The sequence below is a fragment of the Lacerta agilis genome, chromosome 6 (genome assembly GCF_009819535.1).
Source record: "Lacerta agilis isolate rLacAgi1 chromosome 6, rLacAgi1.pri, whole genome shotgun sequence".
NCBI classification, from domain to species: domain Eukaryota; kingdom Metazoa; phylum Chordata; class Lepidosauria; order Squamata; family Lacertidae; genus Lacerta; species Lacerta agilis.
The window spans coordinates 74,858,992-74,886,483 of NC_046317.1; the positions used below are offsets into that span (position 1 = coordinate 74,858,992).

The 27,492-nt window shown below is 42.6% G+C and overlaps 1 protein-coding gene across 1 annotated transcript in view; it reads left to right on the forward strand.

The window, feature by feature from the left end:
* EYA2 (EYA transcriptional coactivator and phosphatase 2) overlaps positions 1-27,492 on the forward strand; it is a 132,851-nt gene that overhangs the window by 48,370 nt on the left and 56,989 nt on the right. Inside the window, 2 exon segments of the mRNA XM_033153481.1 lie at positions 7,275-7,364; positions 7,367-7,390. Of these exon segments, the coding sequence (XP_033009372.1) occupies positions 7,275-7,364; positions 7,367-7,390 (114 nt within the window).

Below are 27,492 nucleotides of genomic sequence, written 5' to 3' on the forward strand. Positions count from 1 at the left end.
GCCACTGTGCATTCAGCTGTGTGTGCATGCATGAACATTAGTTGCATTGCCAGAGGGTGCTATGAGTGACATTTGAAGCATGGCCATTGGTTAAATCCCTCCCCCCCCCCAGCATGTTCACTGAATGCATGGGTCAGGTCATCTGAAAAGAGACACAGATTTGGAAGAAACAGTGGGTCATAGTATCATGGTATAAGAACTAGGAGTAGAAAAATCAAAACGCAGGGTGCCATCAGTTACTAGTATTGAGCTGAAGAAGGAAGCAGGCAGCATCTTCTGACTTTGTCAACACATATGCTCTGAAGCTGTGGAGAGGGTGATCAATCAGGAGGTTCCACATTTAAGGAAGACGTTCTTGCATTTTAAGAGGGTAGGGACAAATTGGTTCCATTCCCTGTTATGTAGTATTATGGGATACTGGTGACATGGGATATTTGTAGTCTGAGTTACTGGGGGACGTATGTTCAGTAGTTGGCCTGCTGTGCCTGGTATGGGACAGCTGCATATTCCTGCATTGCAGGGGGTTGGACTGGATGATCCCCAAGGTCCCTTCCAACTCTACAATTACCAGTATATGATTCTATATAGAGATTCTATATAAAGCACAGCAAACTCTAGTCTAGGTGATGGCACTGCTTATATTTTACATGCACTTGCAGTATGCATTTTCAGACATACACTGTAGCAAAATTATAGAGAGCAGATGTTTGTTTTGAGACCATGCCTTACTGTTTTCAGCAGCTCAGAGCCTGTGTGCTCACAGCATAGAACAGCCACGCTTCATCCTGTACAAACAGAGATCGTGTTAGATGTATTTGGAAGGCTGAGATCTCCTTTTGTTTTCTCAGTGGAACTTCCCGTTCGTGGAGTAATGTGCATGATTTTTCAGCGTGTAAAGGGCATAATGTTGGGGGGGGGGTTAAAACAAAACAACAGAAATGGCCAAAAAGCTGGAATGTGCAATGCACTGCATGATAAAATAACTTTGGGTGTAGTAAAATTAGTACTTGCAGTAGCAGTTCAGAAGAGTGGAAATGGAAGACAAAACATTGAACCTGCATCTGAAACGCTTCTTGTAGTCTTCTGCTATTTGTTGTCATAGCTGGAAGTAGTGTTTGCATGATCTGATCCAAGCACACAAACTTTGAGTAGATCAGCAACCAGCGGTCTCAGGATGAGGATACCGGGCCATAATGCATTATGCATGATAGCAGTGGGAAAGAACCAAGGGGGGGGGGGAGATGAGTAGTATTATATTATTTAGTAAATTTATGCAGGCAACTCCCAATTTACGCAGGGTTACGTTTCAAAGCACCGCATGTATTAGTGAAACACCATCGGATAAAAGCTTCAAGCACACCGTTATGCCCCCGCCCTGACCATTTCTGTGACGTTTGGGGGTCACTTCCTGGTTTGGCGCGATGCACGCATTCGCAGTCATGCACATATCGGACGCGCCTAAAATAGTCGCTGCCTGTATAATAAGCACCTTAGAGACCAACGAGTTTGTTCTTGGTATGAGCTTTCGTGTGCATGCACACGAAAGCTCATACCAAGAACAAACTCAGTTGGTCTCTAAGGTGCTACTGGAAAGAATTTCCTATTTTGTTTCCTATTTTGTTTCGACTATGGCAGACCAACACGGCTACCCACCTGTAACTGTATAATAAGCTTCATCCACGGGTGGTTTTTACAACATAAAAACACAAGATGTGTGACATAATAAAAACAATAAATGAGTACATGGGAGGACTAGAGCACTCACATGAGATAATAACAGGCAAAGTTGCTGCGTGCTCATGGGTGCTGGGGGGTTAATGCTGGACCGCATGCTTCACTTAACACATGAAAGGCACGTGAGCTTTGCTTACTTAGAAGCTCAAAAGATTTTGGCCCAAACTGAATCATCTCCAAACTGTGGTGCCTCTGGTACACGCAATCTGCTACACATCTCTTGACTGTGAGAGCAAGAGAGGCAAAAGCTTCTGCTTTCACTTTTTTTTTCATAAAAAGCAAAGACACCATCCTTCGTGTTCCTCTGTGTACAGTCTCACTGTTTCCAACTTAGATGTTTTATTAGATATATTTTGGTATTTTGAAATAGCCGGTTTTGATATTTTGGTTAACTTTAAACTAAAGAGAGTTGGAAAAAAACAGTGTTCCAAGGGGGAAATAGTACTTCAGTCAAAAGTGAACACAAGGCTTACTGCAGCTCATTTGTGATCGGTCGAAACCATGGTTTAGAGAAGAATGTCTGAACGAAATGGGCTTTTATTTACAGCTTCACCTGAAAGATACTATTTTTTGCTTATTGGGAACTGGAGCCAGGATCAGGCCTAAAAAAAACATGTGAACCCGACATATTGTGTGTGAGCCAAGCAAATTCCATTTACTGTGTATATAGAATCATAGAATTGCAGAGTTGGAAGGGACCCTGAGGATCGTCTAGTCCAACCCCCCTGCAATGCAGGACTATGCAGGGATGAACCTGCAACCTTGGCATCGTCCATCACCACACTCTAACCAACTAAACTATCCAGGCTCCATTGGACTACATGTAAGTTCATAAGAGCATAGGAAGGGTCTCCTGGATCAGGCCAATGGCCCATCTAGCTTTCTTTCTTTTCTTTTTAAAAATAATATTTATTAAATTCCATTTTAACAATCAAATCAAACCGTATTATATATTCCAAATCCAATAATCGAACAGTTCCAATATTATGCCTAATTCTAAATTTCTGGCTGACTTCCCATGCTTCGAGATCGGAGGGAATCCTAATCACGTCATAGTTCTACTGCTTTTCATAATCTTACAATAATTCCCATAATTCATTCTGATGTTAATCCTTCATTATTTCATCTAGCTTTCAAAGTGGCTAACCAGATGTCAGTGGGAAGCCTGCAAACAGGACTTCAGCACAAGAGCACTTCCCTCTCCTGTGGTTTCCAGTAACTGTACCAAGTACTACCGGTATGCATAGGTCCCAGATATCTGAATTCAGATTTAATCTCTGAGGCAAATTCCCTGCACAGGTTTCGCAGGACAGATTCTGTAGGGCATCATGGGAAGCAGTAACTCATTCAAAATTCAAATGTATTCTATATTTGAAAGCATAAGAGTGCTTTCACGAACGATGTAAGGAATGAATTTTCGTTCCTGATGCATCCTGAATGGATGCGGAATGCAGGAGTCATTCAATGTATCTTCTGATAAGAGTGATCTGTACATTTTATTATTAACAACAACAACAACAACAACAACAATTAAAGTCTAGTTCTTTTGGGTATTGTTTGTGAGAAGGCCATCACAGTCCACATCAGATAACAGAAACTTATCTTGAGGCTTGTTTTTTGCAAGTCTTTCTCAGAGTCTTAATTCCTTATCATCCATTGCCTCTCACGACTTAAAGAATGTTTTGGGTAAATGTCAATTTATATCACCATCCCTTACTTAAAAAAAATTAAAAAATAAAATGCCTGATTTGCTGAATGAACAAGTATATTGAATGGCTTTCCTAAAACTAGTACATGAACATCTCCAGGCATAGAGACCTGCCTTTATAACACTAAACTCTAACAAGGCAAGCAGAGAAATCTTTAGGTTTGGTTTCCAAGATCTCGTTTATGTGTTGTATCAGCTGGTTAGAAGCCAAGACAAATGCTGAACAGTTGCCATTGTTAACAGCAGGTGAAAACCAGGCCATTGGCTACTGGCTGCTGTCTTCAAGGGCATACATGAGTCAGCCCCACATGCTGTTTATAAATCCTGTAGATTACCTATTTTGCATCTTCCGACAATGGTCTCCCCTCTTCCCCCCCCTCCCCCTCCACCCAAGGCTGGCTAGTTCTGCATGTGATACTCTAGATTTTGAAAATCCCACCTGGCAGTCAACCAAGAACAATGAAGTACTATTGTTTTTCTGGCTCGAAAATAAAACTATCCCAAGTTCGTAGACAAAACGGAGAAGTACGTGGAAATTAATTTGGTGCCAAGTTATTTCTCTGTCTGACAACAGACTTCCCGAAAAAGCATGTCACTGAAGATTAACCGTGGTCAGGGCTGCAACGGGTTGAGTGTTTGCATGCATGTTGCCGATTGTAATCAGAATACAAATGTCAGGAGAAGCCGTTTCTCTGCGTGTGTACCCATGAAAGTTAAAATCGGACAGCAGCAACGGAGCCTGACCTAATAGCATATAATCACTCCTAGCTGCCCAAACAGATTGGCTTGCTTTTGGCATGGGGTATTACTGTTCAGATAATGCACCTCTGGAAGTTCTTCTAATTTCCAAACAGCTTGCAAAAAAGCTAAGGGGGACAATTTTACTACTAGCTCTGAGCTCATACGTGCCCCTCTCTCACCGATTCCAAGGCAAAATGTAGTTTGCACAGAGAGGTGCAGGTTGACCCCCCTCCATCCCCAGGTAATGAGTGTGAACTTCTCTGCATCATGTAAACATCCAGCTGCATGGAGTTTGTATGAGCTCGCTTTCCTTCCTAGAGAATGTATGATTTCCATGTAGAGGATCCAAACTGCACTGTGGGGCATGACACACCACCAGCCATTTTTTAAACTTAAGAGGTTACTATGACGTGTGCTCCCTGCCAAATTACTGGTGGTAGGATTGGAGGTGGAGAAGACTGTGTTATGAGCCCCTGCATTCTGATGTTGCTCAGCGGCGCCAGTTATAGTGTCAGCAATCAGAGCATTCTTTAGGAAAGATTTCTGCCTTGTCAGGATTCAGCTTAAATTTACTGGCCCGCATCCAGCCCACCATGACCACAGCATCCAGGCACTGACTCAGCACATGCGCAAACCACACCAGACGCGGTGGAAACAGAAGTAGAGCTGGGTGTCATCAGCATATTGATGATGGTGCACTCCCTATCCCCTGGTGACTGCTTCAAATGGCTTCTTAAATATATTGAACAGGATTGGGGATAGAATTAAATTCTGCAGCTCAGCGCCGCTTAACAGCCAGGGTGCTGAGGTCTAGTCACCCATGGCTACCCCCTGAAACATGTACTCCAGGGAGCAGAGAACCTCTGTAAGACCGTACCTGCCACTCCTATCTCATTGGAGATACCAAGGTTGATGGTGTTAGAAAGCCTCCGAGAAATTAAGCAAGATCACTAACTCCATCCTTTTCCTGAGCAAAGTCATTCATCAGGACACCCAGGGACTGGAACTGGCAAAAATCTCACAACCCATCAAGAGACATGCACACATTTCCACCAACACCAACACATACACCCTCCTCAGCTCTTGGACAATCATAAAAATCCTGTTGGAATTTATTTATTTATTTCATAAAGTTTATACACCGCGTGATTGTGAAAACAAAAACAAATCTCAAAGCGGTTTACAAAAGACAAACAGTAAAACCAAGAAGAACAATTCACAAACCCTAACATACAAAAGTCAACTTACTAAAACAGATCAAAACTACCTATACTTTCCTATAAATCTGGGTAGGCTTGTCTAAACAGGAATGTTTAGCAGACACCGAAAAGGGTGCCTGCTTGATCTCAGTAGGCAGGGAGTTCCAAAGTGTAGGAGCTTCCACACTAAGCTATCAAATTGTTACAAATGTGGAAACAGGTATTATGTTGGCACCTAGCAGTAGTGCCAATTCCGCCGATCGAAGCAGGTGAGTGGGCACATGTGGGGTAATCTCATGTGCTACCTGTAGTAGTGTCATTCTGCTGATCGAAGCAGTCAAATGGGACTATGGGGGCTTAGTCCACCTGTGGAATGCCTCAGCGATCTCCCTCATCTTTCATCTAAATGGAAGACTGGAAGGTCCTCGCCCTCCAAAAGCCTACTGTGTTGTGTGGCCTACAAAAGTGGCAGAGGGTTGATCAGGAAAGAGACACAGTGAAACTCCAGCCTCAGAAAAGTAGGTGGAGAAACAGAGCCCCTGGCTCTTTGTTCCTCTTAAAAGCCATCAGGTTGATCACTTTATATCCTGACAGGATTTGAGGGGCTCCCAGGTTCAGCAGCAGTTTTTAAAAAAGGCAAGAGAGAGTGAAACCAAGTTCAAAAGATGATCGCTTCTTCCAGTGCTTTTTTTCTGGGGGGGGGATGCAGGGGTACGCATACCCCTAAATATTTTGTGAATCTTAAGTTTGGCCTCATTGAGGGGCGGTATTTCAATATGAGTAGGAAAATGAGAGTACTCCTAAACATTTTTTTAAGGGGGGGAAAAAGCACTGACTTCTTCAACTGTAGCTGGGGAAAGCAAACTGTGATGCCATAAACTCTGTCAGCAAATTGAGAACAGTTTCAGTCTTCACTAGACCAAATGTTAAGTACATTTTCTTGAGAACTGTTAATAGTCTATGGCATGACCGTTCTTGTTCACCTAGCTATTGTGCATGGCATAGAATACAGTTGTGGGACCGATACAGAAGTCTAATAAGAACACTCCACTCCCTTGTCAGCCATGAAGCTGACCTTGGACTAGTCACCGTCTCCCTACCTAACCACCTTGCAGGCTTGTTGAGAGGATTATTTGGGTTGGGGGAAGCACATAGGGTGCTCTGAGAGCCCTTTGGAGAAAAGGTGGGATACAAATGTAAAGAAAATAAACAATATCTTTCCCTTTACATTAGACAGAAAGTAAGTATAAGAAACGTAAACAGTGTTATTCAGCCAGGCTCGTGTGTAAATCTGTCCAACATTTGCATCACAGGACTGTTGCTTTCTAGAAACAAATACCCAGGCTGTGAAAATAACTTTGAAACAGGAGCATGGGGCTTTGGTAGGATATTTGTTTATCCTTTGTTTTGTCACCATGTATTGGTTCTGTGCAAATACATGTGGGGGGAAAGACACCCAGAAATTTGCAAGAAGATGCTCTTGCACTGGAAGTGTCAGTGTGATATGTGGCTAGACCTGGGGAGGCCAACATGTTAGACCTGTACATGTTAATTAGATTACACTCCCATCAGCCACTGTCAGCCTGCGGAAGGTGGGGCTGGAGTGTTGGATTTGGAGTGCGAAGGATTCAGTTCCCCCTTTCAGTCGTGGATCCCCTTGGCTGACCCTGCACAATCAACATCACCTACCACACAGAGTTTGTAGTATAAAATGGGTTATGCAGCCCTAACTTCTCTACAAGAAGAGTAAGATGGAAATGCAACCACTACCTCACATTTTCGCGATACAGCCCAGTCAAAGAAAAGAAATCCTCAAGGCACTGAATGCTTGTGTATGTTTTGACAGTAGCTTCCTAGTAGAACTTTGGTTTTTTTTCCTCTGCCCTCATAAGGCATCAAGACAGAAGACAGCCTGAGCCATTCGCCGGGGCAGAGTGGGTTCCTTAGCTATGGCTCTAGCTTCAGCACCGCAACGTCCGGACAGGCCCCTACACCTACCAGATGCCTGGTCAGGCTGGCTTTACATAGCTGTGCAGTTTGTTTGCAGCATCAAACAGTTCCAATTTTTGTCATTTACTGATGGGGAATGCTCTGGTTTATTTTGCAAATTATGGTCTGTGTATTTGGGGACAAGACCATTTCACCCCCAGTTCTGTCTAGTGGGTGGATGTCTAATTGTGTCTTGATGCTGTATTTACTGATGTTGTAATCTGCCCTAATAGTTGCAGACATTGGATGAGTTCACAGCAGAACAGGCTATTAATTGAAATTGAGTAGACTTATAGTGTACCTAACTCAGCATAGGATGAGATGCTAGAAACGGTTGTAATAAGTAAGAACTAGATGATATACCTGCAGAATTTATTTTACTCGCTAATGTAAAATGTCTTTCTTACTTTTCTAGGCAAAGACTACTTTAATATGGTTATCCTCATCCTTCAGATGTTACCATGGCAGATATGTATTCCTGAAACCATGTGTGCCATCTCCCTCATCCTACCCACTAGGCTTACCTTTGGTTTCTAACCCAGCTGGCGAGCACATAAATCAAAGCAGTGTGCTGTGGCAGAGCGGTAGGGTCCTTTGTTGGGCAGAGGAAAAGTTAGATGCCTCCTGCCACCCATCCCTAATGAGTTGTGTTTCCTTCCTACCTCCTGGTGCTACTCCAAGCCTTGAAGTAGACACAAGCAACTCTCAGTTTCTGGATTTCCTACATCGTTTTGAGAAACTGCACATTGGTGTGCTTATTTTCAAATGCTTTCAGATCTAATCTCTTACGTCAACTTTCTCTGCCAATTTGGAGTGGAAGGTGTCCATTCTGTTTACTCGAGGGACTTTTTTCTTTTTTGTACACAATGCTGATGGTTGAAAAATGCTATGTGGCTATTCCTCCCCGCCTCTGTGCAATTTATATTTAAGATGTATGCATTCAAAGAGCTCCGTGCAAGCAAGTAACCTTCAATGTCAGTTTTCTCTCTCCCTTGGGATTATAGGCCACTCGCTGAATGTATTTCATTGGTGCTTGTATTTTTTTTATTTTTTTAATGAGGCAGCTCCTTTTAAGCTTGGAACACTGTCCAGAGACTCCCAGCTTCTTTTCCGATCAAAAACAAGTTTCCTTTAGCTGTTCAAGAGAGGAGAAAGCTGCCCCTCCCCGGTTTTTTTTAACTAGCTCTTCATTCTCTGGGGTTTATTTACCTTTCCAAAGTGCTGGTGAAAGCTCTGCATGGGATGCTTGGGACCTTCCTTCCTTAGTTGCTACTGAGGAATGTGCTCTTAGAACTTTCCCACACTTAGTACACCTGGGAGGGTGGGCCAGGATTCTTTCTCTCACCCGCCTTCCGTAAGCCCACTTAACGGAAAGCAAGGACTCTTTCCCAATGCATGGATTAGTGACACCTTTAGGGCCCTGTTGCTTTATTTTGATGGGTCTTGTTGGCCACCAGCAGAGAGTCTAGATGTGACGTGCTGGAACAGCTGTGAAAGCAGTAGCAATCCTCCTGTGCCCATCTAATCAATTGAGGTGCTCCTTAATCTTGACCTCTCAAACGAAGGAAAGGCATGAATTGCCTTGGGTGTTTTGGTGTTCCCTGTAGCATATAACTTGGTACGCTTGCTCAAGTTGCCTGCACTTCTTTGTACCGCTGACTCCTTAACGTAACGCAGATGCTTTCTGAACGTGGCTTATGTGGTGCAGAGTTTGTACAGTGGTACCTCTGGTTACGAACTTAATTCGTTCTGGAGGTCCGTTCTTAACCTGAAACCGTTCTTAACCTGAGGTACCACTTTAGCTAATGGGGCCTCCCGCTACTGCCACGCCACCGCCGCACGATTTCTGTTCTCATCCTGAGGTAAATTCTTAACCCAAGGTACTACTTCCAGGTTAGCGGAGTCTGTAACCCAAAGTGTTTGTACCTGAGGTACCACTGTATATGGTTTGGGGCTAAGAAGTGGCCAGCCCTATCCAGTCGAGGGAGGTGGGGCGGCTGGATGCGCAACAGCAGAGATCATTTCATGTGAAACTGAAGAGTTAATTTGATTAGCGCTAAAGTCAGCTAGCTGGGGGGGGGGGGTTTGCAGGTGTCGTTGCTCAGCAGCCAGGCTAAGTGGCAAGATGTTTGCTGAGGTAGCACATGGCCTGATTGGATGTGAAGTTCTGAGGAAGTTTTCCTTTGTATCTTTGGTTGAATGTTTGCCTCCTATGAACAAGCCTGAAATGAGAAAGACAAAGCTTCTCTGCTCCTTTCCTCCTCAAAATTTTACACTTCATTGTTCACTTTCTTCAGTAAAGTATTGTCAGGATTTCTTTTCTCTCTAGCCTCTGTCTGCATTATTGAAATGACTTACTAAGAAGGACTTTATGCTGTTTTGCTGCTTTTCAGCTCTGAGCCACTTCATGCTGTTTGTTTTATGGTGTTGTGTTTTGTTGGCTGGCGTATTACGCAACATGACATTGATTTAACAATAGTTGTATTAGTGGTGTATTTATATGGATCGTCCACAACATGATTCCACTTTATCAGTTGTTCTGCAGTGCTTCTCCAGTGTTACTGCATTATTGCATTTGCATTATAGCACAACAAAAGTGCTGTAGAGCACAACAGAACAATAAACCAGAACAATTTGTGATACAAAAAGTTACAGGATTTTAGTTGGAAGCTACAGGACATGCACTGGTTGGGACCGAAGCAGTATGTACCCCCTCAAAACTGATGTAGGCACAAACAGTGTTGAAAATTGGGGTTATGTATAACTGTCCTGATACCATCCTGGGCACAAATAATCATGAATGCACCATAAATAGGATGTCTGGAGGGGGTCCCCTGTGCTTTGGATCAAAACTACAGGGTTGTGAGCTGGAGGACAATACTAGCCGCTAGCACTGTCCCTCAAGCTCTTAAGAATCCTCACAGGGCTGTAAGAAATCATGAAACAGTTCTCATGATTCTGCTTGTGCAGGAGGTTTCTACAGCCAGTTGCGCAAGCAGAACATATTTGAACATATTTGGGTCCAGTCCTTCAGTTCAACAATTGCTCTTTTGAAAAGGATGTTTTTGGAAGGTGACGTTAATAGCAAAATGGAAGGTGGAAAGCCGCATTCCATTCTCTGTGATAGTTATTTGTGTGTGGTTGTTTGTGAACAGGGTAATAAAAGTTGGGGGAAGCCTTTCCTTTCTTTGTCGTCGCATTGTGGGAATACGCTTTGGCGTTTCTCCGCGCAATAGCCGCTGCGCTGATCCTTCCGCGCTGCTGCGCAGAAGGAAAAGAAGATCCGGACGGAGTTAGAGTCGGGATCCCTCCGCTATGCCAAAAGCGCACCAGGAAGCTTCCTGCTAACAGCTGTAAGATTGTTTTCCCGCCCGGAAGGGCCTGATGATGCTAAGTTGTAATTGGTTGGTGTTGAGTTGATGACGCTATATGATTTATCAATACATAGCCCCTGCCTCAGTTTGAGGCGACGGAGAGCTTGCTCATGTTCAGTGAGTGTACTACAAGCTCTGACTGCAGTCTGATTTATTTTGGCCTCCTTCTGCTACTTCGGCCGCACCTTTTTGCTTTTCTTGCTGCCTATCGCTATCTTCTTCAGCCCTTCTGCAACTCCTAAAACTCCTCACGACCTTCAACAACCTTCATAACCAGACGGAGCAGGTTTCTCCCAACAACTGGTTATCCCAACATCGCATTGTTAGAGTGGTCAGTCTTATTCAATCCCCATTTTTTTAAAAAATAGGTTCCGTGGAGTGGGGAGCATAGAGAATACAAAAACGATGATAAAACCAGACCCTGAACTTCTAGCACCAGTAGGAAACTGCGGAAGCCCATTGTAGAAGTGTTGGTGGCATGTTTTGAAACCGTAACGCTACTAGAAGAAGAAGAAGAAGAAGAAGAAGAAGAAGAAGAAGAAGAAGAAGAAGAAGACGAAGAGTTTGGATTGATATCCCGCTTTTTTACTACCCGAAGGAGTCTCAAAGCGGCTAACATTCTCCTTTCCCTTCCTCCCCCACAACAAACACTCTGTGAGGTGAGTGGGGCTGAGAGACTTCAGAGAAGTGTGACTAGCCCAAGGTCACCCAGCAGCTGCATGTGGAGGAGCGGAGACGCGAACCCGGTTCCCCAGATAACGAGTCTACCACTCTTAACCACTACACCAAACTGGCTCTCTGATAGCCAGGTTCGAGCATGCTCCCTAACCACATTCAGTGCATGTTTCAGGTGGACCAATCTTGAAAGGCTCAGCTAATACAGGCAGGTTGGTAACTTGAGTCTGTGCCTCACCTCAACAAAAGTTTCACTGTTGTAACATGTTGGCCTGTGGCCATTGGCATGGGTTGTGAGGTGGGAGGGGGGGATGGTAAGGAAGATCATAGATGAAGAAACATCTATCACACACATAAATCCATGTCGGGGGTTTGTGGGGTGCGCATTGCTTAATGTGAACATTCAGCATAAATCTACTTGTACATGTTTAAGAACGTCTCCCAATATTTATTGCACACATTAGCAGTAATGACTGGATGTTTCACTGACACAGGCTTTGGTATTTTGTTACATGCATTCCCCAGAGGTTCTCGCCTCTGAAACTTGCTTATGTGCTCTGGTGGTATAATTCCCAGCACTTCCTTGAGAAATGTAAATTACCCCTGCACATTGTAAACATTAGATTCCTCTAACATCGTGGAAAGTTGCAGGAGACGGAGAGGCTGTGCTTGGCTTACTGTCACTGAGATGCTTAAGCTTCATAAAACTAAAACCTCCATAGAAAATTAGTTGTCCCCCTTTTTTTCCTGGAGATTCCCTCTCACAGCTGGTTTGCATTAGTTTCAGTCTAAGACTGTGGTGGCAGGACTGTGCTCTGTACCACAACGAACTCAGTCGGGGTGGGAGAGGCCTCCCCCTCTCAGGATGGCTCAGACCTCACGTTTTAAACAATATAAATATCAGTTCCTCTTGAAAAGCAAAGGCCCCTTTCTTCAAGGGCTGCAGAACACAGGGCTGCCTGTGCAAAATACAATTTGGTTTAAAAGCCAGTGTGAAGAGGCATTGGGGTAAGGGAGACCTGCAGGGCAGAGAACACAAAGGTTGGTCAGCGACATTACTGTATGTTGCTGTGTCTACTGAGGGAGGGGGGCTTACATACTGCTGTGTTGGCCGTTGTAGTAGCAGTGTTGTCGGCACTGCCTTAGTTGTAATTGGATGTCACCCAAGAGTGAAGCTTTGGACACGTGGTTGGGATCTGCCTCAGGCTGACCAGGGGGGTGGGCAGCCACTGAATGAGAATGACAAAAAACCACAGCAAATGTGAGGCCTAAACTAACAACATGTATCTGAAATCTGTGAACATGGTTAACATCTGCATCATATGCAAACATTTTGGTTGTATGAGTGTTCCATTGTTCAAGTAGTCTTCCATTTGAAAACGAAACTGAGGACGTGGTGATAAACAAAGGGCACTGTTGATTTATTTCAATTCCGTTTGTGGACGTAAATCCACAACCAGCCGCCTTGCTGCCCCGGTCTGTTGTCCCCAGGCTGTTTTATGTTCCTGCTCCATGTTCCAACCAGCACTACACATCTTCTTCTGGTCCCTGGGGTCTTTTCTTACTGATCCCTCCTTTTCTCAGTTTACTGACACATTCTTTCCCTCAGCCTTCTGCTGCACCTCTGAGCTGCTTTTGGCTTGCTTTCTTGCTGAATTTACATTATTTACATTGCTATTTATAGGCTGCTTTTTAGCCCACCGGCCTTCAGTTCTGTCTACTGGGACTGTGTAGCTTAGCTCACCTTTTCCTGCCTCCTGGGACCTCTCCGCAGCCCTCTCTGACCTTTGCATTATAAATGCTTTCCTACAGCATATAAAGCTGTGTAAGGTTTTCCTCAGAAACATTGGGGAGGGGGTCAAATCATGTCTTCAACCTGGTCAAAAACAAAGTAGGAGAAGGTTTTGTTAAACTGCAAAGGGAGCATGTGATAGAGGGGCCCTGCTTCACACACAAGTACACTGCCTCTCTCAGCACACAAACCATTACGTCCCCTCAGCAGTCCATTGCTCCTGTGAATAGGGGAGAAAGTGTTTGTGTAATGGCCCCTGCTCACCTTCGCTCTTTATGTTACACTAAGCAATGGTTTAGTGTATTGATGCTTTTGAATTATGGTGCTGGAGGAGACTCTTGAGAGTCCCATGGACTGCAAGAAGATCAAACCTATCCATTCTCAAAGAAATCAGCCCTGAGTGCCACTAGAAGGACAGATCCTGAAGTTGAGGCTCCAGTACTTTGGCCACCTCATGAGAAGAGAAGACTCCCTGGAAAAGACCCTGATGTTGGGAAAGATGGAGGGCACAAGGAGAAGGGGATGACAGAGGATGAGATGGTTGGACAGTGTTCTCGAAGCTACTAACATGAGTTTGGCCAAACTGCGAGAGGCAGTGAAGGATAGGCGTGCCTGGCGTGCTCTGGTTCATGGGGTCACGAAGAGTCGGACACAACTGAACGACTGAACAACAACAACAAAGGCAATGGTTTAGCATTGTGTCTGAAAATGGTTTGTATGTAAGGTGCAATCTTACTTTATTGAACCGGTCAGTGTTTTGCTCCTGTTGACGCAATATTGATAACCTAAGTTGCCATTTGTCCTTTAGCATTAAAAATAAATAAAAATGTTTGGTATTATGAGTAAAGCTTGGAACAGTGCTAGTTCCGAGGCATTCATCAGCTTGTACTGCACAGGTATTTGTTTCAGCTCTTTTTAGTTACCTTAAACTTTCACACACTGGTCTCATTTGCAAGGAATCCAGGTGCTCTGCCTTCCTAATCCAAAACAATGTTAAGTTTTATACATAATTCATTGCCTTAGAAGTAGAGTTAAGTTCACATGTATAATTAATCTAAGAGGCTGATGCATGAGGTTTATTTACCATTGGTTGGTATGGGGATTTTTGCTCCCCTTCTATTTGCAACACCCTCAAGCTATTGTATAACAACACAACTATAACAATACAAGTGAGAACTAGCCCTTAGCAAGAATAAGAGTCTTGTGGCACCTCACAGAGTAACAACTTCATCAGGTGTAGGAAGATAGACTTCATCAAATCCAGGAAGTGCAATTCTGAATTGGCAAGCTCACATGGGGGGCAGGGTGGGGAGGCAGAGTATTAAAGAGTGAATTCACAGGGAAATAAAATGCAAAACGAACGGACAGTGATGATTACCTGAAATCAAAATGGCTACAGTGACCAGTTAACGAGGCCGTGTCGGTGCTAACGAAAATGCCCTTGTGCTAGTAAGCTAACTCAGACTCATAGTGTGATTTTGAAAATAAACCATAATATTCATTCAAGCCACAACTGACAGTTTTACTTATATTTTTATTACATTTATTTACATCCCACGTTCTCTCCAAGGAGCTCAAGGTCATCTACGTGGTTCTTCTGTTCCCCTACCTGCTTGGCCTGCCCCAATTTTATCCTCATAACAACTGTATGAGGTAAGTTGGGCCAAGAAACTGTGACTGGGCCAAGATCTCCCAGCAAACTTCATGGCTCTGTGGGGATTGGAACCCTTGTCTCCCAGGCTCTAGTTCAACACCCCAACCACTATGTCACACTGCCTGATAAACTGTAATTCAGCAGTTTCTCATCAGTTTCCCTTCTGAAGTTTTCACTTTTGAAGAATGTCCTGATAATGTTCTGTTGGTTTCCATTGCCATTTCTTATGGTATTTGTGTTCCTTTGCACAGAGACAGGCCTGTCGGTCCTTAGCAAATTTCACACAAGCAAACCAGCATTTTAAAGTATTTGCCATTTCTGTTGGGAGAGAGTAGATATGGAGCACATGCCTTCTGTCTTTTGTATTGGACCAAGCTAGCTAACCAACCACAACAACAACAGAGCAGAAAGCAGTAGCTCCCCTTATAAGAGAAAATGGAATTCTAGATTCTGTCTGTAGTGAGCAGCTGTCTCTTATTCGCACATATGGCCGGAATGGAGTGCACTGGAAACGTGATAGCCAAGAGAAGGATACATGCGTAAAACTTCTCACACGTGAAATTCATCTTTCTCTTTTAAACACCAAGAACCTTGAATCAATACATTATGGGACAGGAACCAATTTCCATTAGCAGAATTGAATTACCCAGAATGGCTTCCAAGCTGGCAGCTGCAGCAAAAGTAAATCCAGAGACATAACATTCCAGATATACAAGGGAAATATACATCTAAAAACTTGTGTTGCAGTTTTCTTGCCACCACCCGTTCAAACTGCCTTTAATCAGTTTTAAAAACAAGCAAGGATATAACAAGGCACACTTCCACTCTGCAGCCTGCAGTTATGAATTATGGCCACATTTCAGCAGAACTGGCTTTATGTGTGCATATAAAAAGTCCTACTGGATCAGACAAAAAAAGCCCCTCTGGTCCTTTTTCCCACGGTGTCCAACTGGGTGCTTCTGGCAAACCCACAAGCAGGACTTGGGGGCAACAGCGCTCTCTGCATTTGTAATTCTCGGGAACTGGTATTCAGGGTCATGGGCCCTTTGCTCTTGCCATCACAATATGTTGAGGACGCAGAGTCCATAGTTTAAGCTATGAACTGTGTGAAGAAGACGTACGTCATTTTGTCTTCACTGAATCTCCAACGCTTCAAATTCATTCCGTGACTGGGTTCTTGTACGTATCTCTCTATCCACTTTCTGTACAGTCATACCTCGGGTTGCGCTCGCTGCGGGTTGCGCGTTTTCAGAAGCACCAAATTGTGTCACATGCATGCGCAGATGCAGCGGCGTGGGTTGCGAACACTGCAGGTTGCGAACGCGCCTCCGCACGGATCGCGTTCGCAACCCGAGCGTCCACTGTACACGATACATAATTGCATACACTCCTACTTTACTCATTTTCCTCCTAAACCAAGTAGACCAAAACACTGCAAATGTTCCTCATAGAGAAGTTACTCCAGCCCCCCTGATCATTTTGGTTCTCCTTTTTGAGGTGTGGCCACCAGAACTGAACACAGCAATCCAAGTATGGCTGCACCATAGAATAGTAATTACAGTATTAGTGGTGGTCGGAAGGAGAAGGAGGAGCAGGCTGGGAGGAGGAGATGTTGGAAGCTGATTAGGTAACAGGGTTTGGTGAGCAGGAAGAGTCTGTGGCAGAGGGCGGTTCAGACTCCGAGGCAGAATCTGGAGGAGAGGGGAGACAGCAGACAGATGACAGATAGACAGGCTGCTCAAGAAGCCAGGCAGTTTCCCCCTCCTGTTGCAAGCAGATCCCCTCCCCCCTGTTCTCCTAGAACACGCAGAGAAATGAGCAGAGCAGAGCGGGGTTGTGTGCTGGCACAGTTTGTGACTGTTTGGGAAAGACACTGGAGAGGAGGAGCCTTAGGAAGTGGTGGCAAAGCATGGATCTTCAGCCTCGCAACTGCCATGTTGCAGCAAGACCTACTGGGAAGAGTTTCCAGGGTCACTGTTTCCGTTTCTTGAATAAGAGTTAACTTCACTGACACCATGTTTTTCTTTGATTGCTGACCTACACTTGGCTCCAGCTCCTGACTCCTCTTCCATCTGCATCCCTTTTTCCTTTTGTGCCATTGCCTTTTAGATTATGCAGGTAGGGACTGTCTTGTTTTTATGGATGTTATGCTATATAAGCCACAGTGAGGGCTTATCCAGCTGAAGAGTGGGGTGAAAATACTATGAATGAATGAATGATGCCTGGCTGTGAAATTAACCATGTGGGATGAAATAAACGCATATTCTCCTTCTGTTTATCCCTACTTCCATCTCCTTCCTCTTTTGCCTCCCCTGTCTAAAAACCTTGGAGTGTAAGTTCCTCAATACAGCGTCCGGTTCTCATTTTGCAGTGCGCCATGCAGAGCAATAAATATAAATAATAACACGGTGAATTGCTTTTGTTATTGTTACTAGTCACTCAGCCACAAATTAAAAACAAACAACAGGTCAGCCATGGAGAGGTGCTTCCTGGGCAAGATTGTACAAATTTACAGCTGCTTTTATGTGCTGCCAGCTTTTAAGTATTGTTTTTTGGGGTGGGGAGGGCAGGTCTTTTGAGTGCAGGGTTTGATAGACATTAATGCACAATGTTCTTCTGTGGAAGTTAAAGCCCACTGCGCCTTAATTCTGTGCAGCAGCAGCAGCAGCAGCAGCAGCAGCAAAACCCTTTGTTCTATCTAGATCTCTCTCTCTTTTTATAAGGTGCCCTTTACAGCAGTTTTCAAACCCTTCCAGACAGGAATACATGCTGAGCTTATTGGAAGGGATCATTATGCCAAATGGCAGACAGTCGAGCAATATGACAAGGCAGGCCCTGCATATGGGTTCAGTTAATCTTCTCCTTTCGCAGGTTGCTTTCAAGTTGAAGTTTCCCCCACTGACAGCCACATAACATTTTATGTTCTTCCTTGCTCAGTAAATGGAGGCATTGCTGCATGATTCTGAACCTTAACAAGCCACCAGAGTATTGTTGGCGGTAGGTTATTTGTCGAGCTCTTAACCTCTCGATCTCGTAGCATCATCTCGTAGAATATATTTATACCACTGGAAACATTTGCCTGCCAGGCATTTTTAAGTATAGCGAAGAACCTTTCGAATGTTCTCCTGAATAAGTGGCGAGATATGACAAGTACAGGAACTTGTCAGTTTTGTTGGGTGCAGTATAGTAACGGATGTTACTGTGAAGCTACATCAGTTCTGACATTTTCAGGGTGTGATTTAACATAGAATATCTTTAAACCACGCAGCAGGAATGTCAGAATTGATGTACCTTCACAGTAACACAGTAGGAAGGTGTGTGCTTTGCTCAGCAAAATTGGCACGTTGTTGTATTGTAGCATGAAATATAATAAAATGTTATTTTTTATTTTAAAAAAGATAGAAGTGATCTACTATGTTAGAACAATTACCAACGGCAGTTGACAAAAAAGGAGTTGACTCCTGGCATGAAAGGAAAAGGCTATATAGGTTTGTGGTTGGGTCATGATTCTATTGTTCTAGGTCTGACTCAGGCTTCATTCAGACAGGACTTTATTCTGCTTACACAATAATTTCCACATTTGATATGATCTGTCACATGATTGGAATGCCAGTTCTGGAAAACTATTGGAAGCTTGGCTCTCAATTCCATGTTCATTTGCTTCCGGAACAAATCTGTTTACAGGCGTTTTTAGCATCGTGATATCATAGGATGAAATTTGGAGCTGAAATTCTGTCATACAGTTTTTTTCTCGTCATTTGAAATTTAGCACAAAGTGATGGTATGTTGATTTTTAAAAAAACAAACCAGTTCCAGAATGCAACAGGCAATGCAGTATAAACAGAACAGTAGAATGTGGGATAGAAGTTCTAGCATTGTAATCAGGAAGACTTAAGGCAATCCCTCCTTTGCTGTACATTCATAACCTCTGAACCATCAAGAGATTAGTTGGATGCATAAACAAGCCATCAGACAGAATGTTCCTATCACCTGTTACAACTCAAACACCAGTGCTTTTCTTTGTAGTTCATTCACATGCTGAGCTGTGAGTGATGAAAAAATCAGGTTATGTACATGGGAACTCAGTTGACTTACTTGTTTCAGTAGTGAATGGTAGGCCCCAACCCTGAGATTACAGAAAATATAGTCAGATTCCTTGCTGTAAACATCAAAACTAGACCACAATTATTAAAGGGAAGATGAATTCTGAGCCAAAAATTTTGTGTGGGTGGGTGGGTGGGTGGGTGTTTGTATGTACGTACTGTTTCTGATTATTCTTGGCTTTGTTATTTTAAAAGGCACAATTTATGTGCATGTATATTTTGTTTTTGTTTTTCTCAGCTGCATTTGTTTAAATAACTCTGTACTGTATTTTATGTTTATGGTCTGTAGGCAAAATAAACCGAAACTATTTCATATAAAAGTTATGTAAATGCATGTGCATGCCAGCCCTAAGATGAATCTAAAAAAGCAGGTGACTTCTGTAGGGGAGTAACTGAGCAAAAATCCCAAGGCATGACCTTGAAACAGCATCTAGGCTGAAGTAAAATACTGTAGCCGGAGGTAGGCCGCAGAGTTCCATCATGTGAGAAAGCTGGGGCATGCATGTAACAATATGTAAAATGTAATAACATGTATTTAGTTACTTTCTTACCAACCCTTTATACCTTTGGGTTCCCTGTGTAGGTAATGGGACATAATTTGCACGCTATAAAATAAAGTGGGTGCCCGGATGAGAGACCTTCTGGGAACCACTTATATGCCACCTTGCTAGAAGAAAGGTGGGATATAAATGTAGAAAATAATTAATACAAAAATAACTGTTTTATAGCCATAACAGAGGTTACTGCAGTGGCTTGAGATTTACCACAGGAAATACCTAGGTACCAAGGCAAATTGGTCATGGTGACAGAGAGTAATAGAAGTGGCCAGTCGCTGCTGTTCAGTGCTTAGTGAAAGTTGTCAGGTTCCATTTTCATTTCACCCGGGATGAAGAAGAGGAGTTTGGATTTGATATCCCACTTTATCACTACCCGAAGAAGTCTCAAAGCGGCTAACATTCTCCTTTCCCTTCCTCCCCCACACAAACACTCTGTGAGGTGAGTGGGGCTGAGAGACTTCAGAGAAGTGTGACTAGCCCAAGGTCACCCAGCAGTTGCATGTGGAGGCAGAGACACGAACCCGGTTCCCCAGATTACAAGTCTAGCGCTCTTAACCACTACACCACACTGGTTCAGGGCCTGTGATAGGCAGAGCAACATGGTTGCCTCAGGTGGGAGGCAGCATGGGTACCTGGGAAGTCCCCTCGGAAAAGAGACTGATTGCTCAAACACTTTGGAAAGTATAGCTCTGCGGGGGAAATAGGGGTCTCCTAACAATGCCCAGCATTCCTAGCAAACTACAGTTCCCAGGATGCTTTGGGCGGAGTCATGACTTTTAATACTGTATAACAGTGCTTCAAATGGAAGGTACAGATGTGGCCAAGATGTGGCAGGACAGAGCTTTGAGAGCCACACAGCCTCTTCTGTTTCCTCTAAGGAAGCGTCAAAACAGCAAAGGAAGCTGTTGAAGTCATAGTCAACGTCTATTATTTTGCGTGCTGAATGGGGAAAGGGGGTGCCATTTTGTCCTTCCACTCAACGGGCGCAATTTGTATCATGCCTTTCCTCCAAGGAATTCAGAGCAGTGTGTGCAGTCCTCCCCACACCTAAGCCACATATTTTAACCCTCACATCAAGCCTGTGAGGTAAGCTAGGCTTAGACAGGGACTGGCTAAAGGTCACCCAGGAAGCTTCATTGCTGAGAGGGAGTTTGAACTTGGGTATCCCGAATCCTATTCTAGTACACCAACCAGTACCTCAGTGTCTCTCCATGCAAGCCCAGCAGAGCTAAAAACCCACACATTGTGCAAATATATAAAAAGCTGTCACCAAGTGTTCTAAAATAGTGGTCGCTGTGAAGAACGATCTGATATTGTTTCAGATTTGGTCATGAAAAGCTACACATTTTTGCAGCCCTTGCTTGTTCCAATATACACTGGTACTGGAAAGAAAAGCATTGACTTTGTGAACAACCTTCTGTGGATTGTGAATTTAACACTTTTGCCTACGTAGCCACCAGGGTTGCCAGTTTTTTTTGGGGGGAAAGGTTAAATTATGGTAGTTGCCCCCAACTTACTGGCACCCGTATATAAGTACTTAGGTTATAACATACCCTAAATACTGAAACCTATTAAAAAATCTTAAACTTGCCTCAGTGTACACTTACTTCCAGACCCGACTTTCTATCCACATTTGGCATAGCGCTTTTTCATGAAGTGATTTTACTGCCTCCACACGGGGCACCTGGCAACGCCGATCACTTGTGAAAATGAGCAATGCTGCCAGTGGTCTTTATTGATTGTGGCTTTTGTTGCCCTGGAAATTCCCTTCCAATGGGATTTCACTGGGCAGAAATGGAAATCTTGTCCTCAGAATTTATGCATCTCAGCTGCGATGTTGGGGCGGAGCGGAGGGGATCAAGGTGTTTTATTTGCTAAAGTGGGCAGTGAGAATGGGATTTTTATAATCTGTGGTGGTTTCTTAAAACAAACATCTAGTCTTTTATTCTATCAATATACGCCAAATAAGAATGGGAAGGGAATCTGTGGCTGCCCCTAATGTATTGGACTACAACTCCCACAATCTCTTTAAAGAGGCTGGATTTAATAGGTAAGATAAAAATGGTGACCCCTGGCCTTGGTTTTTTTAAATTATTTTCCTGTTGATTCAAGTAGAACTTTAGTACATTCAACCTGGAGCTTTACAAACCATGAATAACTATCTTCAATAACTGTGAAATTGCTTGTATTTATGATGGCAATAACTGTCTTGATTAAATTAGTTGTGCAATAGACTGTAGAGATGTGCATTAGCTGGTCCTATTCTGGCCTGCTACATCTTTTTATAATGCTCAGTATATATACTATAATATTATATAATATATATATAATTAATATATATAATTATAATATATAGTGTTGGAATTGCCAGCATGGAAATGCTTGGAGAACGTTGCAGGTAAATTATATAGATATCACCATTAAGTCTTGTAAGTATGTGCAGTGCAGTGGGAACCCTTTCTTAAAAAAAAAAATACTGCGCATCACAAGCTTACAAAAGTTAAAGGCCCTCCAGGCATGTGGCCCACAAGGTGGAGACACGCCGCATTGCCTGGCTCAGGCACAGATGCAATTGTCCGTTAAAGTGTGGCACACATTTATTAAAGAAACATTAAAGGAATGGCAAATGGAATCAGCTTGTCATGAAGGATGCAGGCTATTTCATCATGGGTTTCCTAATGGTTTCAGTTTGAGTGTTGCCCTATGTGCTCAGATGTTCTCATTTCACAATCCATCATTAGGAAAGGCCCATGGCACGGGGGTCATTTAGAGTTTTCCTACCAAGTACTTTCCAGTACTGTATATCTGAAGGGCTGTTCCCCTCAATACCTAGGTTGTTTTATTACCAGCTAAATGTTCTCTGTGGTACCTGTGAATGAGAGCATTGTGACATTTTAGCAGTGAATTGATTGAACACAGATGTGAACTATGCTCCATGTAGAGAAGATCCAAAAGGAAAAGATCTTGACTTGTGCTTCTGATTTTAAAGGAGTGCATGCGATCGAACGATAGCTGGATGACACAGACCCACAATCACAATGTGGAGGGCAGTCATACCTCAGTGGAAAAGCCAATTTCCTGCATGGAAAGGTCTCCGGTTCAATCCTTGGCACTTCCAGGAAGGGCTGGGAAAGACTGGAGGCCACTGCCAACCAGTGTTAGAATAGGGGTTCCATAGGGCCACCACTGAGATGCCTCGAAAATTACCAGCTCCACTTGTCACGAAATGGTGTTGCATGGACAGAACCAGTCACAAAATGGTGGCAGATGGTGGCAGTTTGGCATAGTTTTCTACTGATATCTAATTCATCTCAGAATTGCTAAATTCTTTGACACAGTGTCTTGCTTATAGCAAGGAGTTCCATAGCCCATTCATTTTTCAGTTTGGCATCAACTTAAGACACATTTATTTATTTGCTGGGGAATTCCTGCGCGGCACGCCTAGAGCCGGGTGGGGATCTGCGTTCCTGATTCTCCAAGCAGCCCCAGCATTGGAGAGCGGTGCTTGTGAATGTGAAACGGGCGACGAGGCGTGAGTCACCCGACCTCAGGGGGGATTCTGAGGGCAAAGCCCACGGCGGCACGAAAATGGGGTCTCCCACATCGGGAAAATAAACAACAGCTGGGTTAACTGTTAAGTTAACAGCTAAAATAACCAAGAAACTGGGAGGACCTCCGTGCAAATGGGCGATTTAACTCTCTCCAGTGCAAACGCCCCAGCTTCCTGGTGAGGCAGTGCCGAACTCTCCGATAGTTAAAACGGTTAAAAGAAGGAGTCCTCACTCCCGAAATAAAACCAAAATAGGACAATTTAAACTGAAAACTAACCACTTGCGGAGGTGGTGGAGGAAGGGAGTGAGGCATCAGATATAAGAAAACGTGTACTGAAACAGAGAGTAGTACGAATAAGAGGGGATTGCTGCATAACACAGAAAGCACTTGCCATAAGACAATAAGCAGAGTTTTCCTTTAGAATCAAAGCCCCCCCCCAAAAGAGCAAAAAACCCCCAAAGACAATAGTAGAAAAACAGCGGGGAAGTACAAGACGCCATACAAAGATATATAGAGTGATCTGCTAAAGGGGGGGAGGGGGGGGAAGCAGATAATACAAGGGACGAGGACATATAAAAGCGTCTTACTTGTTCTGAGGCGGCAGAGAGTAAGAAAAACAAAGAAAGGCTTTTCCAGGAACTGGAGGATGCATGCGGGCTGGTGTGGGCTAGGTGCTGAGTCAGAGGCGAGGATCCCCATTAACCAGGAAAAAAGAAAGGAAAAGAAGCTGAGGAGTGGTTGGAGTTGGAAAGGAAGAGAAACGCGGCTGAGAGAAGAGGACATAGGAATACACAGTGACCCCGTGTGCCAAGCGGAGAAAACGCAACGGTTTAGATTTTTTTCCCCTCAAAACAGCACCACCTGGAGGATTAAAAAAATATAACTACAGGAGAAAATAAAAGAAAATTAGAAACAGTGAAAGACAGAAAACTGAGATAGGATGGACCTGTGAAAGATCAATATTTTCAGGGGGAACTCCCAAAAATTACAAACTATAGAGAAACAGAGAGAGAAGAAAGAAAGAAATAGGAGAAACAAAGCCCGATGGGATCTAAGAAAACACAAGCAACGAGTAGCTACGCGACTGCCTCAAACCAACAACGAAGAGTTTCTGTTATTGAAAGTGATACCAACATGGACTTGAAAGAATTGATGGCAGGCAATGGAAAGAATGAGAGAAGAATATAGGTGGAAAAATAACAACATTGGATGGAAATATTAAAATACTAGATGGAAAGATGGAGAATATGGGGAACAAAATTGAAAAAAAACTCAAGTCTGATAATAGAACTTTCCAATCAAGTAAATCAAATGGCAACTAAACAAAAAGAACTAGACATAACAGTTCAAGAAATAAAGGGAAAGTCCTGAAGCAAGAGGAAAATGGTAAAAAAGATACAAGCAGAACAGAGAGAGATGAGGAGATACCAAGAAAAAGACAGAAATGAAATTGATGAGCTGAAAAAAATACAAGAGGAGATTTGGGATTCTCTTGCTGTTCTTGAGATGAGGCAAAAGGAAATGGTTCTTCGTTTTGAGAGGCATCAGAGAGTGTCAGGATGAAGATATAACCACGAAGGTTACAAAAGCCCTAACTGAATGGCTAGGGGTACAAGAAGAAGAACTGATGCTAGATATTGAAAAAGTTTTAGGATAAGAACAACACAAATCAAAGACTAAAAAAGGCCCGGGGGACTGTTTATCTTCTGAACTCGAGACTGCCCAGGGAGAACTTCTGATTAAAGGACGATCAGACCCACTCCACATAGAAGGGAATCCATGTAGAAATAATGAAAGAGATACCCAACACGGCTACTCAAAAAGAGAGAAAATTATAGATTTATGACTTCAGCGTTGACAAAAAATAAGATCAGGTTCCAAATGGGAGTTCCCCGAAGGACTACTCTTTCACGTACAAAGAAAGGAGGAGATTCTCAGATCAGTCGAAGATAACAAACTGTTCTGGAGAAAATATTGGGAGGAGTTAGGAGGAGAAAATCCCCCGACTGAAAGATAACACGTAATTACGATTCCAGACTTTTTTTAAAAAAAGTTTTTGTTTGTTTGTTGTTTTTATTTTTTAATAAAGTAAAATGTCATTAAAATGTATTACTTGGAATGTGAATGGGCATGAACAGTAAGATAAAGAGGAATCGAATAGAATGTTACTAAAGAAAAGAAAATGGGATATATGTGCTTACAGGAAACCCATATATCAAAAAACCATATAAGGATATTGAAAAATGCGAGGACTAGGGAAAGAATTTATATCGGCTGGTAATGAGAAAAAAAGGGGAGTGGTGATGTATATAAACCCATTATTGAATCCACAATTAGTATTTAATGATGAGGAGGGTAGAGTTTGGGGTGTTGAAATACAGATGAATGAAGGTAAGATAATAGTAGTGGGCATCTATGCCCCCTAACAACAAGAAGGATGAATTTTACAAGAATTTGGAGGAATACTCTGGGACTATGTTGGTGTAAAACATGTTACTTATGGGAGATATGAATGGGGTGATATCTAATGAGTTAGACAGAACGGAGAGAGATAAAGCATCTAACTCTGGGAAACTCCCCACTCTCCTTCTTTAATTTAATTACAAATTTGAATCTTTACGGACACCTGGAGAACTAAAAACCCGAAAGTAAAAGATATAACTCATATTCAGAAGTTCATAATTCAGGGGGAAGAATTGATTCAATTTGGGCAACTAAAAATTGATGTTAAACCTGGTTAAAGCTGAAATATTAAACAGATCTATATCAGACATAATCCGGTGGGTAAGTCACTGGAAATTTAAAAGACATACAAAAGGCAGGTGGAGGATGAACGAAGGAAATCTGGAGAGACGAACAAAGAGTGAATAGAGCAAAAGAAACTCTGAAAGAATTTTTTTGAAATTAAAGGAAATCAAGATATGGATTTAAAAAATAGTCTGGATGCAAGCAAAGCATTCATGAGAGGATTTGCAATCCAACAGATGGGGAGGATTAAGAGAAATAAAGATAATAATATAATGGAAATAAATAACAAATAAGAGATAAAGAAAAAGAGCTGGTTAAAAAATCCAAAATGTAAAGACACACTGCAAAGTTTAAAGATCTTGCAATTACATCTAGCGGATATGATAAATAGAGAAGTGGAGAAGAGAAATTATATGGACTAAGCAAAGTTACTTTGATCAGGCAAATAAACCAGGCAGAATGCTTGCTTGGCTGGACTAAAGAAAGACAACGGAAAGAGTGATAAATAAAATAGTGGAAGGAGAAGAGGAGATTACAGATCCGGAACAAATTTAAAGAGAGATTTGTGGAATACTAAGAAATTATATACAGAAGAAAAGAAAAATGAAGGAGAAATACAGAATTATTTATCGGAGAACAGATTACCAGAGATTAACGAAATGGAATATAGCATGTTAAATTCAAATATAGAATAGAAGAAATTGAGCAGGTAATAAGTAATCTAAAAGTCGGAAAATCTCCCGGACCAGATGGTATCTCAGTCTCTTATTATAAGAGAATGAAAGAGATAGTAGCCCCCCAAATTAAAATCAATTATGAATGACATTTTAGAGAAAGGGGAAATCCCTGACTCGTGGGGAGAGGCCTTGATAACGCTCTCCCGAAAACAAGGGTCAGATTTAAGCTAACAAAAATTATAGACCAATCTCCTTACTAAACATAGATTACAAAATTTTTACTGGGGTATTGGCAAATAGGATAACAAATCATCTTAAAAAGAATCATTGAGAAAGATCAAGATGGTTTCTTGCCAGAAAGGCAAATAAAAGACAATACCAGGATAATTATTGATTTATTAGAACATGTTGAAATGAATCCCAGCAAGAAAATTGCAATGATGCTGGTCGATGCCGAAAAGGCATTCGACAGCATCTCATGGAGATTTATGATAAAGACTCTGGAATATCTGAAAGTAGGAGAGAGAATACTGAAGGGAGTAGTAAAAGCAATATATAAAAACAAAAGGCGAAATAATATAAATAATGAAATATCAGACGAGTTTGACATCGAGAGAGGGGTGAGGCAAGGCTGCCCATGTCACCACTATGTTCATCACTGCATTGGAAACCCCTACTTATATCATTAAGGGGAGACAAAGAAATCAACGGAATAAAAGTGGGAAGGCATTGCTATAAAGTCAGGGCATATGCTGATGACGTGATAATAACAACAGAATCACCATTAAAGAGCATCCCCAAAGCATTGGAAAGAATGAAAGAATTGGGTAAATGTTCAGGCTTCAAATTAAATAAAGAAAATCGAAATTATTGATAAAAACTATGGGAGGGAAAGAGGAAAGATGAATTGGAAAAGGTCACGGGAATAAGAATAGAGAATAAGGTAAGTATTTAGGTCTATGGATAACGAACAAAATACGAATTATTTA